This window comes from Kogia breviceps, chromosome 2 (genome assembly GCF_026419965.1).
Source record: "Kogia breviceps isolate mKogBre1 chromosome 2, mKogBre1 haplotype 1, whole genome shotgun sequence".
Classification (NCBI taxonomy): Eukaryota; Metazoa; Chordata; class Mammalia; order Artiodactyla; family Physeteridae; genus Kogia; species Kogia breviceps.
Window position 1 is genome coordinate 158,135,715 of NC_081311.1, and position 14,996 is coordinate 158,150,710.

Consider the following 14,996-nt stretch of genomic DNA (forward strand, 5'->3'; position numbering starts at 1 on the left):
AGGGAAGCCCTGGTTTATTTCTTTTACCTTCTAGTTTTCATCCACTTGGATTTAGAACACAAGAAAAGCATTAAGGTTGGGAAAATTAACAGAAAATGGAAAACAACCAAGAAAAAGAAATCCCCTGGGTTGTGTTTTTGTGAAGAGAAGTAGCCACCGTTTGCTTCCAAACCAGCCTGTCTAGTTCAGAATGAGAGAGATTGTAACCTTATGCTTGGATTCACCACGTTAGGCCTTTGTTTATTTTGTTTTTACTCATAATTTTGGTGGTGGTGATTGTGAGGGTGAAAGCTAGAGGCTGAGATATATTTATCAGTTTTTTAAGCATGTGATATCATGGATTTTTAAAAAAAATAATGAACTTGTATCAATTGAACTGATAGGAAAAAGTGTTTGATTTCCAAATAGTTATTATTCATCACTGGATGACAGTTTTCAATGACCTTGAGAGTCTCTGTGAAACTGCTTGGTGTCTTGGGTATTGCAAGCGAGGCCACATATTCACATGTTCTCATTTTTAGCCTGTCCTTCCCCCATCATAGTGAAGTGGCTACAATCTCAGGCATATTTACCCTACAGCCACCTGGAAGGAAGCCAGCAATGTCATTACAGATGGCAGTATGCCCAGACTATCTTAAAAAAGCATCATCTCTGCTACTAAGTAAGTTTCAGGAAGGGTGATGTTTGCTTTTATATTAACAAGCATTTTGAAAAGGCTGAGAGCAGATACTTAGAAGCAGTTTTCTTATTCCTAAGAGTTCATGGTTAAATTTAATTGTCCTTTAGCTTCCCCACTTCTGAGTTTGGAACACTGTCTGCTGGATGGTGGATGTTTCGGGCAGGGGAAAAACTAGGTGATATTTGTATGTTTTGTATCTCTACCAGAGCCTCAACTTATTTTCCTTTGCTTTTTTTAGGGTTCTGTACATTGGCCTGGCCTGCAATACAGCTCGCTATATTTATATTTCCTACCTGGAAAATGCCTGGACTGTTCTCCCCATGGAAGTTCTTCAAGGCAAGTTAACAGTTGGAATTAGAATTGTTTTTCTACCTGAGTTATGACTCCATGAAAGTTCAGTGGCCCTCAGCATCTGACTCTACACAGGAAGAGCAGAGGCACTGTTTTATATGAGTTTGAAGTGGTTGTGAAGGAACAGGTTACGTCAGGGGGCTGGTTCTTCAGTTCCTCTGGGTGTTCTGTGTTTGTTGAGCCAAACAAAGTGGATTATTTCCCACACCCTTGTGATTAAACAAAGAAAGAGGAACTCTACAATAAACTCTCAAGTACAGTTGTTAGGTGTACACATCCAAAGGTGGTTTTAAATATAAAAGGATTTATATTTTTAAGATTTTGGTATTTTTGTAGGTAAACTATACTTACTACAAAAAAAAAAGGTTGTCATAATTATTTTATTTCCTCAGTTACTTTGATCACATCTAGTGATTTGTAACTAAAGCTTTATAGTCAGGCTGTTGTTTTCCCATGCACCTTTAAAATCTTTGCTCACATATCCTGACCTGAGTTCTTCTCTTTGCTTCACTGAACCCTTCAACATGTAATTTTGAAAAAGATTTCTTGCCATGTGGCTTAAGAGCAGTGAAAACATTGATTTCTATTCATTAGCTCATATAATCTAGACTGTATCCTGAGAAGTTCTTTTAGCAGCTTGGCTAAACCATTTGGTGATTGGCATTACGATTAAAATAAAGGTTCAGGATAACATCATTGGAGTTGAGGTCTTCCGGGGCTGCCCAGGCTCCTAAATCATTAATTGTACCAAACAGTCTATGACTATATACAATTTTATTAGCTTTATAGGTTGCCATTATCATTTTCCCTAACCCTGAGGATGCAAATGCTGTACAATCAACATAATTCTTTATCATAATATCTAAGATGAAAGACTCACAATTATATATCTAAACAAAATGTATAAAATGCAAAAGCTCACTCACTAAATCCCATGGTGGCAAGGAAAAAAAAAACCTATCCTAATTGAAAGGAGACATAATTTATAGTCACATTAAAATTATAAAATTCAAATATGTACACACTTTAAAGGTGCTTTTCTCAGGTCTGATGCAGTGGTATAAATGATGAAAAGAGATTTTGTTTATAAATATATAGAAAATGGAAATTTGGTCTTATAATAAGAAATTATTGTTTGTAATAATTAGAACTCTTGAATAGTCTTGATGTGGGGCATACATCTCAGTATCGTGTCATGTAAGAAAAACAAAGCACAAAATATGAACTGCAGGAAAGAAATGTGCAATAACAAGGTATAAGCAACACAGCCTTAGGGGTTCCCACCTCTAATTCTGACTCTATTCTATGAGGCAGGGTGCTCGCCTGACTTAACTGCTTTATTTATTGGTATGACACCACGTGCAGACTCTTAAAAAAACAACAAAAACCAAAAAAGCTGGTATACCTGTTATAATAATGCATGAATAATACATGCATATACCTTTTTCTCTCCTTTTAATTTAATATGAATTAGATTAAAAAGTATGGTTTGCATTAGTGACTTAAGAAAATAGAGCAGGGACTTCTCTGGTGGTCCAGTGGCTAAGACTCTGCGCTTCCCAGTGCAAGGGGCCTGGGTTCGGTCCCTGGTCAGGAAACTAGATCCCACATGCTGCAACTGAAGATCCTGTGTGCCGCAACTAAGACCCGGTGCAGCCAAATAAATAAATAAATAAATATATTTTTTTAAAAAAGAAAAGAGAGCAAAAGAGAGAAGCTTTTATTTTTTTTTAACATCTTTATTGGAGTATAACTGCTTTATAATGGTGTGTTAGTTTCTGCTTTACAACAAAGTGAATCAGTTATACATATACATATGTTCCCATAACTCTTCCCTCTTGCGTCTCCCTCCCTCCCACCCTCCCTATCCCACCCCTCTAGGTGGTCACAAAGCACAGAGGTGAACTCCCTGTGCTATGCAGCTGCTTCCCACTAGCTATCTGTTTTACATTTGGTAGTGTATATATGTCCATGCCACTCTCTCACTTCGTCACAGCTTACCCTTCCCCTTCCCCATATCCTCAGGTCCATGCTCTAGTAGGTCTGTGTTTTATTCCCGTCCTACCCCTAGTCTCTTCATGACATTTTTTTTCTTAGATTTCATATATATGTGTTAGCATACGGTATTTGTTTTTCTCCTTCTGACTTACTTCACTCTGTATGACATACTCCAGAGAGAAGCTTTTTTAAAACAGTGGTTAAAGAAGACATTTATAACAAGAATTTTATAAGAGGGAAAAAACAAACGCTGTTGCGAATCGAAAACGTCTTTTTTCCCCTGTTAATTTAGTAAAGATATGTTAAATAGCCACCAAGAGTCATGCAGCATGCTGAGTGCTGGGAATATAGTTAAAAAACAATATATTAACTTGGGCATCAAGGTCTCACTGTCTGTTCTGGAAGCCAGATGTATAAATACATAACTGCTACCCAGTGTGTTAGATGGAATCAGAAAAATGTGCCAGGTAACAGAGAAGGAGCTCCACGGAGGGAATGATTAGCTTTGTGAAGCAGAGAGTGGGAGGATGATATTATTAAAAGATTCCCCAAGGAAATCACAGATAAGCTGGATTTTGAAGGGTGACCAGGACCCCACCCGGTGGCCTAAAGAGAAGCAGACATTTTGGCACAGAGCAGAGCCACGTGCCAAAGCCCAGCGTGGAGAGCGGAATGGCATCTCAGGAAACCTGAGTGGGAGGTTTTGGCTAGGGCTCGATGGGTTTGTCATCCTAAGCTGCTGACCCCGTACATATTTTTATAATATGTACTTATGTGCACCTTAGGGCAGTTATCCCTGCTTCCCGTGGCAGGCTATAGTGTATACCTCTGTGTTTCATTTTATTTGCCCCGTGCCAGTAGAAACCCTAGTTACTGATCTGAAGCAAGTAAAAAGGGGGAATCTGTAAATACCGGGAGTCTCCGCATCTAACACAGGGCTCTGTGACCAGTTCCACAGAGCTCTTTGCGTCTAAAACTGGAGGAGATGGTTTCATTCCCTGGCAGAAGTGAGTGCTGAGTGTTTTGGCTGTACAACAAAACATCCCTTGCCTTTGTTTGACCCATGCCCACCCTAGGGAAAACAGTGGACTATCTATGTGGAATAAATCCTGTTTTCATAGGAACACACTTCTGACTGAACAGCTTTGTTTTTCCAGTCTGAATTCTTCCAAATTTACAAGGCTCATCCAAATGCTTTAAAGTCCCTGTGCTTAAGGCAGCTCTACTTAGGATGCTGTAGAACAAGAAATGATGACAAAACACGGAATGATTTAATTACAGGACAAGCCCACTATCATGACAGATGCCCCTTAATCCCTTGACTGGAACTGCTACCTGATGATTTCCAAAGACCCAGCCTTAGGAGGGGGAGGGGGGGGAAGCAGGACATTGGCTCTCATCACTGATGGTCGTGACACTGAACAGTCAGCACTTCCACTCTTTTATTCCGGCCCCAGCGCCACACAGAGGGTCTTCTTAAAAAATAAAGGTGAGGTCTAGCTCTTCAACCTTTCACCCCGTTGCCTCATCCCCAAAACACCGTGAGAACTAGTACCACCTACTGGAGCAACGTAAGGGGAGGAGACATGGGATGTGCCTTATTCCATATCTCTGGCTACTCATCGCTTCCTCTTTGGGGTTACCTGTAACTGATGGAGGAAGATTCCTTGTTATCCTTCATTTCCTGAAGCTCTTGATCATCATCTCAGCATGTGTCTCCTCAGGCTGTGTTGGTAATAATTAGCAGATGGGATGGAGATAAAGCAAATGTCCTCCTCTCTAGACCCCTAGGAAGGGGAGGCTATGTGGGTATCTATTTGGGGGCAAGGTAAGACTCTTGGGGATTATGAGGATGTTTCTTTCCTATGATCTTTCTCACATATAGTAGCCAGTATCTCTTGCAGCCTTTTAGCCGTTCACTTGTCTTTTGCAGCAAACATGTTATTCAGTAGGCAATGGGTGCCACCATGTAAAGAAGCAGAAGATGTATTGCCTACTCATAAGGAGCCTGTAATTTATTTTAAAAAGAGACAGTGGGTCTAAGTGCCTGAAAGCATTGCTGGGTGCAGTGGAGGGATTAGGATAGTTTATATTTATTTATAAGATCTCATCTTAAGAACCCACATGTTTTTCTCCTTTACTTCTGTACGAGAAGCATTTAAACATATTCTTGATTGTGATCCGGAGTATACATTTCTGATAAAAATCAAAGTCAAATTTGTTATGCTCATTTTTATGCCAGTGTTTGTTGTGAATCCTTGCAAGACTTTGAGATGAATGTGATTCAAATTATTCTTGCTATTAAAATGTATTTAAGGAGAGTAAGGCCAGACTAGGGCTGCTGTAACTAAAAGAGGTCCTTTTGTGGTACTCACATTAATGGCTCAGGCACTGAAGGGTGAAAATGAGGTCTGTGTCGCATCCTTCTCTGCAGGTTGCTTGATCAGTAGGATCTGGGTTAAGATTATGATGAAAGATAGTGTTTTAATGTCACCAGTAGGAAAGCTTGAACCGACATTTATGAAGCTTTACTCTCTTATTTAGTATGCCTACTCAGCCGAGTGAGAATCATGTTTTCCTTCCTCTCATGTTCTGGAAGAACATGGAGAAACTATGAAAGCATTACACTGTAGCCCTTATTTGACAGTGGAAATTCTAGCCATGATTCCAGGCTGTTATCATCCATATTGGAAATTTTCTGTCTGACTTAACCCTTAAAACACAAGTAGCTTGTCACATGAATATATAAGATATACAAAATGCTCTAAGTTTAGTATTTCAGAGAATAAATTGGCATACGGATGTCATTGATGTTACTACTAAAGTTGATTTTTAATCAGAATAGTCATAAATTGTAATAGAGCAGTTTTATTCTATATCATTCCCATGCTTTACAGTTACTAACAGTTCTTATACAATCTCTTAAAAATAGACATTATTTTGTTCCTTCAGAATTCATTTTAAATATCTTCTGCTGCAAGAATCCTTTTCTGGCAAACTGCATCTGACACTTAGCTCTTCCTTTTCTGAATTGTTCTCAGAGTTATGGACTATGTTACACAGTTTAGCACTTAATTGTTAGCCAATTATTTTATTTAACAAATACTAGTTTTACTTCCTGACTTAGTTTTAACCCTTAAGTGCAAAGACCACACCTTACAGTTTTTGAATTCTCCAAAGAAGCATGCACACAGGAAGATACACTGTAAATGCTTGTTGTTTGATTTCACAGTCCCCTGCAAAATGTACTATAGTTGATATTTTCTAATTATTAAAGCTTTTGAATAACAGAGGACGTTCTATCTCAGAAGCTTATAAATATGTGAAGGAAAGCTGAAGACTAAATTTAAAAGTATAATCTTTAATATGTTAGCTTTTTCCCTAGGATACCATCCTGCCATCCATTGCACATTTGTAAAAACAGCAGTGTGTTTTAATCATTTACTTATGTCCCCACCTCATTCTATAAATTATTTGAGACAGCTTACCAAAATATGCAGTAAGCTGGAAACCGTAAGGTGCTCAGGCTTGAATTAGACTATCTTGTATTCCAGCTCCCCTACCTATAAGCTCTGTGTCCTTTAGGCAAGCTGCTTAATCACTTTAAGCCTCTTAGACTTTTGTGCTATGGAATAGGCTAATATGAGTATTCAATAAACTACTCTATGCAGAGTATATATTACCTGGCACACAGTTAGCCTTCAATAAATGTTAAATAACATGCAATAAAAGTAAAATTAAAAGTTATAATAAAAATCAGGACCAGGGGAAATGTAACTTAGAAGATTCTACCCTACGAGGTTACATTGCAATTATGCATGAAAGCCTGGCCATAAATGACTAGTCAGTGTACAGTGTTTCTAAAGCTATCTTTGGGGAAGTGAAATTTTTACTGGCTTTGCTATAAAAGCAGTTCTCATGTGTGGCTTGCTATGAGGAGACACTGGGCATATAGTATATAGTGTTGTTAAGTCTTGACCTTAAACACAGGCAGTGTGGGGTGGCAGTCTCCTAAGACCTGTTTTAAGGTATGCCAAGGATATAATACCAGCATGTACAATTCACAAAGGCCCCCAAAACATTGTTGTATTCGTTATAGACTTTTTTTTTAAGCAACTTACATGTCTTTCTTTTTTAACTTGCAAAGTGAAGCTTACAGAAACTTCATTTCTTCTTTCCATTTTTACTCATACATGGGAGTTGGAAGTTTTCTCCATTGTTACCCAGGGTACCTTTTTTTTTTTTTTTTGTGATATATATGCGGGCCTCTCACTGTTGTGGCCTCTCCCGTTGCGAAGCACAGGCTCCGGACGCGCAGGCTCAGCGGCCATGGCTCACGGGCCCACCCGCTCCGCGGCATGTGGGATCTTCCCGGACCAGGGCACGAACCCGTGTCTCCTGCATCGGCAGGCGGATTCTCAACCACTGCGCCACCAGGGAAGCCCACCCAGGGTACCTTTTATCCACAAGTGCTGTCTTCCTCATATCCCAGCCCGCAGGCCACCGCCTGCTCCGTTTCATTTCAGCTCCCTTCTGCGCAGCTGCTGGTACGTGTCAAGCCCTGTGCCAGGTCCTGGTATGTTTGTTCTCCTCAAGGAGCTCAGTCTGCTCCTCCTTCAGGGAAATCCTGCCCCCTTCCACCCACCAGACTGTAAGCTCTGCGGTGGTTAAACACACGTGCCGTATATTGTCACAGTCTCAGTGCAGAGCAAGGGCTCCGGCACGTGGTCTGGGCGCTCAGTAAGGACTGTTGAGTGAATGAATGCAGGAGATTCTTGCAGTGCTGCACATGGGTGGGCGTGGAAGTGCTGATTGTTGCGTGTCATATATAAAGTCTCTTTCATGCGACACAAGAAGGTTCATGAAGCTTCTGCTAGGTCCACTGCTCTTTGTGGGGTCCTCTACTCTCTTTGGAAGGTCCATTGCTGTTGGTGGCCCTGACTTTGGCAGAGATACTGGCTTGTTGTTCACCTGCTATTTCCTTTTCTTCATGGACACACACTGGACTCCACTTCCTAGCCTTCCTTGCAGTTAGGTGTGAGCATATGACTGATTCTGCCCAGTGGAATGTAAGCAGGAGTGATGTGTCACTTCTAAACCCAGCCCATAAAATTTTCCATGTGCCATCGTCTCCTCCATCCTCTGATGGATATTGGTGCCCAGGGTAACCATGTGAGGAAGAAGACAGAATCTCTGCAGGCTGGGTCCCTGAATGACGATGTAAAGCAGAGCTGCTACTCTTCCTGTCCCTTGACCATTGGACTTCATATGGGCAAGAAAAGAAAACATCTAATGGGTGAAACCACTAAGATTCTGAGGTTTCTCTCTTACAACAGGAGCATTATCTTAACCAATACTGACTCCTTTTATTGCCTGCCCAGTGGAGGGTTTGTTTCTGCTTTGGTTTGGTTTTTGTTTTCTTGCATTGTTTGTTGAAGAGTAGTCTCTTACTGGTTTTTACCAGGTTGATCTTTCAGAAACTTTTTAAAATCTCAGCATTTGAGAGGTACACTGAGCTAATTGAAATGTATGCTTTGGTCCATCAATGGAAAAGGTTTGTCACAACTGATTTAATATGCCACTGCTAAAGGGATATGTATGTTTTGTTCAGTAAGCACAAGTCAGTGGCAGAGCAAGAAAAACAAAACAAAACAATACTAGTTCCCCGATACCGCATCAGTGCTCACCCCTCCCAGCCATTATGATGTGATTTCCCCAAGCCAAGCAGCACTGTACAAAAAGCAGCTGTCTTCTTGGAAAGAAAGGATTTTTCCTTGTTCATATCAATACATGCCATGTATTGTAATAGAGTATTCTTGTGGGCCAAGACTGAACAATCTTGAAATTCGTGTTGTAGGATCAGGTAAGAATGTTGAATATTATAAGGTAAAGAGTTATTTGGGACATATAAAAAACTTGATATTATGTGTGATGTGAACTCTTAGGAGGGAGGGGAAGAAGGGAGTAAGAATGTGCATTTTTAAAAAATTGATAGATTATTGGGCATGTCTGATATTATCAAGAAAACTTCTCAAATTAGATGATTACATTTATTATAGAATACTTTTAACAGTGGTTATGAGGATGTATAGCATAGTACTTAAGCACTGAAGTTCTGAGCTTAGACACCTTGGGTTCAAGTCCTGTTCAACTACCCTGTTGTCTGTGTCACTCTGAACAAGGCACTTTAATCTCTCTGTGCCTTTTTGGAAAATGAAGAAAAAAATGGTACCTATTACTAGGAAGAATAAAGGAGATAATCTTTGTAAAATACGTAGCACAGCTCCTGGTAGAGTAAGCTGCTATAATAGCGTTATTAATGAGAGAAATTAAATGTTAATCGTAATTATTTCTAATGGTTCTAGGTTATTCAAATGTAGTGTATTCACAAACAGTTAAGGTCTTGGCAGTAGGTGGTGTGAAAATACCTCTGAGTTTCTGTTAGCCTTGAAGGTAATCCCGAGGGACCCCGGTAAAGGTAAGAAAGGACTGAGAAGCTAAGTTTCCAAGACCTATGTGGTCTTCGAGCGTTATTTATTGTCAGTTAACATATGGTGTTGAATTGCCACTCCAACATATTTGTTAAGCACCTGTTATGTGAGTTGGTGTTGAATTGCCACTCAAAATTATCAGTAGTTTGGTAACAAGTAGCCAAGGAAGAGTTAATAAAACATTGCAAGGAGAGTCAATTCATGTGCCTTTTGTTACTACTGTAAGTCACGGAGGTAACATCCTTTTATTCTTACTGTTTGATCCACCAACTTAGTTACCTCATGCTAAAAGGTTTAAAAAGGTATAGCTCTAGGGTAAACACATTTACCAGTGACACAATACATTTGCTTATTTATTTCATCATGTAGAGAATAATCATCTACTCCTTTTTCACAGTTCTCTAATAAAAGGGAAAGAAGTAGAAACATTTTCTTTTTTTTTGCTTATGATATCTTTTACCCTCTAAATTTTAAAGGAAAGTTGTTTTATACCTAAAATACAATTTTACAAATATGGAAAATGGTGGAATTTTTTTTTTTAGATTTCTAGATTGCTTTATTATAGAGGACCAGAACACATGTGTAGTAAAAATACTGGCAAGAGTTTCAGATTATTAATATGATTACTAGGTTGCATATTAAAGTTTAAGAATAAGAACCAAAACTCCACAATTGTCATTTGTATACGAGGTATTGTCATCAACCCAATTCCCTCTTGTGCATTTACATTTGCTCGTTCTTTTCTAGGAAGTAATATGGATTCTTCTATTTACATGATATTTTGAAATAAAGGTATTTCAGAGAAAGCAATTTTAATTCTACATCTACCCTGGAAAATGTTGGAACATACAAGCCAAATGGCTTTCATTCTTCTGCTTTTAGTACCAGAGAAAAAATTTTTTACTGAATGCTTTACTATTTTTCCCTTTAGTTAATGCCCTGAGTTGCTTTAAAGAATGTAGTTTCCAATGATCTAATCAGTCCCAAAAAAGCAACGAGGAAACTCTGGAATTCTAACTACAGAGAATCTTTTATAACTGCCACTTAATACCAGCCAACAAATTTTAACAATAGTTTAAAAATATCATAATTTATTTATTTATTTTTTATTTTTTTTGCGGTACGCGGGCCTCTCACTGTTGTGGCCTCTCCCATTGCGGAGCACAGGCTCCGGACGCGCAGGCTCAGCGGCCATGGCTCACGGGCCCAGCCGCTCCACGGCATATGGGATCTTCCCGGACCGGGACACGAACCCGTATTCCCTGCATTAGCAGGCGGATTCTCAACCACTGCGCCACCAGGGAAGCCCCCAAAATATCATAATTTAAGTCATCCTGCTGGAAAATGCTTTAATTATCTTAGAAGACTCAAAGGTTTAGAAAACCCTTACAATTAAAAAAAAAAAAGAAACCCTATTATTGGAAGATTTTGTGTGTCCAAGCCTTCACATTTAAGAGAATAACTGCTAGAATTATATTTGATCTAGAATTATAGCACAAATATATGTTACTGTTTTCATCACATAAATACATAGACCCATCTTTGTCTACTTGTAAATCCTGTAATTGATTGCTCAAACATAAACATAACAATAGACTTGGCATCACCATTAAAGTTAATTGACAACCATTTGATGTGGTTTCAGGTCTTTGATGATTCATCTTTAAGAAATAATTTCCAGGGCTTCCCTGGTGGCACAGTGGTTGAGAGTCCGCCTGCCGATGCAGGGGACACGGGTTCGCGTCCCGGTCCGGGAAGATCCCACATGCCGCGGAGCGGCTGGGCCCGTGAGCCATGGCCGCTGGGCCTGCGCGTCCGGATCCTGTGCTCCGCAACGGGAGAGGCCACAGCAGTGAGAGGCCCGCGTACTGAAAAAAAGAAAAAAGAAATAATTTCCAAAATCTATGCTGGATGTTACTATTGAATCTAATTAATGTTGAATAAATTTCATTTTATTTCTCATAATATTTTTGAGTTTTTTCCTTAGTGTTAATGAAAAACTATGCATATCTGAAAAGAAATGGAGTCAGCAGCATCTTTAATAATCTATTCTTTAAAATATATAATATTTTAATTGTGTATTACTGTGTCAACGTTTAGTTAAGACTCTAGCCAGGCATTATTCAATTCTGCGAAGACTGGCATTATCTAAGGTACTGCAGTTGTTTAGTCAGATAAAGCAAATACTTCATTTGAATTCTGTGGAAATTAATTAAGTGTGCATACTGCCTCTTCCATCTTTCTAGTTAAAAAACAGCCTACTTGAAATTATTACTGAAACATATAAGAAAAATTTTGATACTTCTCAGTTTACTATAGGGCATATAATCAAATGTACCCAGTGAAAATAGTGTTTATTCTATTATGGGTCTACTTAAGTAAACTCATCCTGGTAATTTGATTATATGTCCGACATTGTGAATTTTACCTTGTTAGGTGCTGGATATTTTTGTATTCCTACAAATATTCTTGAGCTTTGTTCTGGGACACAACTAGATTACTTGGAACTAGTGTAATCCTTTTGAGTCTTGCTTTTTTTTCTTTTTTTGCGGTACGCGGGCCTCTCACTGCTGTGGCCTCTCCCATTGCGGGGTCCGGACGCTCAGGCTCAGCGGCCATGGCTCACGGGCCTAGCCGCTCCGCGGCATGTGGGATCTTCCTGGACCGGGGCACGAACCCGCGTCCCCTGCATCGACAGGCGGACTCTCAACCACTGCACCACCAGGGAAGCCCCTTGAGTCTTGCTTTTAAACATTACTTAGATGGTACCAGAGCAGTGTTTAAACTAGGGCTAACTCTTTCATAATACTAACACAAGAAGACCCTTTTGAGTACTCTACCAATCCCAGGAATCATGAGTTTTTCCAGTTTGGCTGGTGGAAACAGGTATTATTCCCAGCCCCGTCTGGGTTCTGAGGAATGCTTTTTGTAATGCTTTTGGGCGGTTCTTTCTCTGGCTTTGGATAGTTTCTATACACGCTCTTGCTAATCAGTACTCTGCTGAATACTTGAGGGAAACCATCTGCAGATCTCTGGAGTTGCTGTGAAACTCTCTCCTCTCCGGTACTCTGACCGGGAGCTCCAGCTGCCTTGGTCTCCCCAGACTGTCAGCTCCATCTCCTCAACTCACTGGTTCCCCCTCTGTGCCCTGCAGCTTTCAAACTCTAACCAGGCAGTAAGCTGGAGCTCCTCATTGTTTCCCATCTCTCTGAGATCTCTGTCCTTGTTGGTGATGTCCAGTGTTTTGGGAACTATTGTTTCATATATTTTGTCCAGTTGTTTGTTGTTTTAGGAAGGAAGTAAATCCAGTCCCTGTTATTCCATTTTGGCCAGAAGCAGACTAATGTCAGATTAAATCTTTTTTTTTTTTTTTTTTTTTTGGTATGCGGGCCTCACTGTTGTGGCCTCTCCCGTGGCGGAGCACAGGCTCCGGACGCGCAGGCGCAGCGGGCACGGCTCACGGGCCCAGGCGCTCCACGGCATGTGGGATCCTCCCAGACCGGGGCACGAACCCGTGTCCCCTGCATCGGCAGGCGGATTCTCAACCACTGCGCCACCAGGGAAGCCCCAGATTAAATCTTAAATGAATATTAATCTTTGTTTAATTTTCCAAAACATAGGTTAAGAGTTTCTGATGATATTATCTCCAAGTGAGATTATTTTTCAGGAAGCAAGTCCAAGACTTAATCTAGGTAGAACCAGATGATCTCTTAATCCTTCCAAGCTATCTATAAAACCTGTTGTGACAATATCTTCCTATTACATTTATTTTCCTCAGTTTTTTGGCTGCATTGGGTCTGAGTTGCGGCATATGGGATCTTTGTTGAGGCATGTGGGATCTTTTTCGTTATGGCATGCATTCTGCTCGGGTTTCTCTCTAGTTGTGGTGTGCAGGTTTTCTCTCTCTAGTTGTGGCATGCGGTCTCCAGGGCATGTGGGCTCTGTAGTTTGTGGCACGTGGGCTCTCTCATTAGGGCGTGCGAGTTCAATAGTTGTGGCGCGTGGGCTTAGTTGCCCCACGGCATGTGGGATTTTAGTTCCCCGACCAGGGATCGAACCCACGTCCCCTGCATTGGAAGGTGGATTCTTTACCACTGGACCACCAAGGAAGTCCCTCTTCCTATTACACTTAAAGCAGTGTTCTAATAAAGATTTAAATTCATACAATGCACAGTTGCTGTACATTAAAATAATGATCAAATTCTCCTCCACCTTTTATCTTTACCCTCCCCTCCCTGCCAACAAATGGTGAAGATATAATGAAACTGGTAATGAGGCATTGTAAATAGTCTCTACCCTCTTGGAAAACAAATTGGAGCTGTATATTAAAAGGCAAAAAAAATATTATATTCTTTGCATCATTAACCCCACTTGTAGAATTATAGCCAATGTAAATAAGATATGTAAAAAGCTGTATCTCCAAAAATGTTAATCATAGTGCTAATTATGATGGAAAAAAATTGGAAATAATCTTTTAAAAGTGAAGTAGGTAATTTACAATATTGTGTTAGTTTCAGATTACAGCAAAGTAATTCAGTTATTTTTTTTCAGATTATATTCCATTATAAATTGTTATAAGATGCTGAATATAATTTCCTATGCTATAAGTAAATCCTTGTTGCTTATCTACTTATGTATAGTAGTTAGTATCTGTTAATCCCATACTCCTAATTTGTCACCCCTCCTGCCCTCCCTCTCGCTTTTGGTAACCATGTTTGTTTTCTATGTGAGTCTGTTTCTGGTTTGTATATAGATTCATTTGTATTATTTTTTAGATTCCACATATAAGTGATACCGTATAGTATTTGTCTTTTCTCTGATTTACTTCACTAAGTATAATATTTCTAGGTCCATACACGTTGCTGTAAATGGTAATATTTCATTCTTTTTTAATGGCTGAGTAGTATTCCACTGTCTGTATATGTGTGTGTGTATGTATGTATGTGTATATATATATATATCACATCTTCTTAAGCCAATCATCTGTTGATGGGCACTTGGGTTGCTTTTGTGTCTTGGCTATTGTAAATAGTGCTGCTATGAACACTGGGATGCACGTACCTTTTCAAATTAAAATTTTTTCTGGATATATACCCAGGAGTGGGATTGGTAGCTCTATTTTTATCTTTTAAAGGAAACGCCATACTGTTTTCCATAGCATTTGCACCAATTTACATTCCCACCAACAGTGCAGGAGGGTTCCCTTTACTCCACACCCTCTCCAGACTTTGTAACGATGGCCCTTCTGACCCGTGTGAGGTGATACTTCATTGTGGTTTTGATTTGCATTTCTCTGATAATTAGCAGTGATGAGCATCTTTTCATGTGCATGTTGGCCATGTGTATGTCTTCTCTGGAGAAATTTCTATTTAGGTCTTCTGCCCGTATTTTGATTGGCTTGTTTTTATGATATTGAGTTGTATGAGCTGTTTATATATTTTGGATATTGACTCCTTGTTGGCTGCATCATTTACAAA

The 14,996-nt window shown here is 39.7% G+C and overlaps 1 protein-coding gene across 4 annotated transcripts in view; it reads left to right on the plus strand.

Moving 5' to 3' along the window:
- MFSD6 (major facilitator superfamily domain containing 6) overlaps positions 1–14,996 on the plus strand; it is a 78,260-nt gene that overhangs the window by 54,893 nt on the left and 8,371 nt on the right. For all 4 annotated transcript variants that reach the window (XM_067026460.1, XM_059054652.2, XM_067026461.1 and 1 more), the window contains exon 3: positions 918–1,015. In XM_067026460.1, coding sequence (XP_066882561.1) covers positions 918–1,015 — 98 coding nt within the window. The remainder of the gene's footprint in view (positions 1–917; positions 1,016–14,996) is intronic.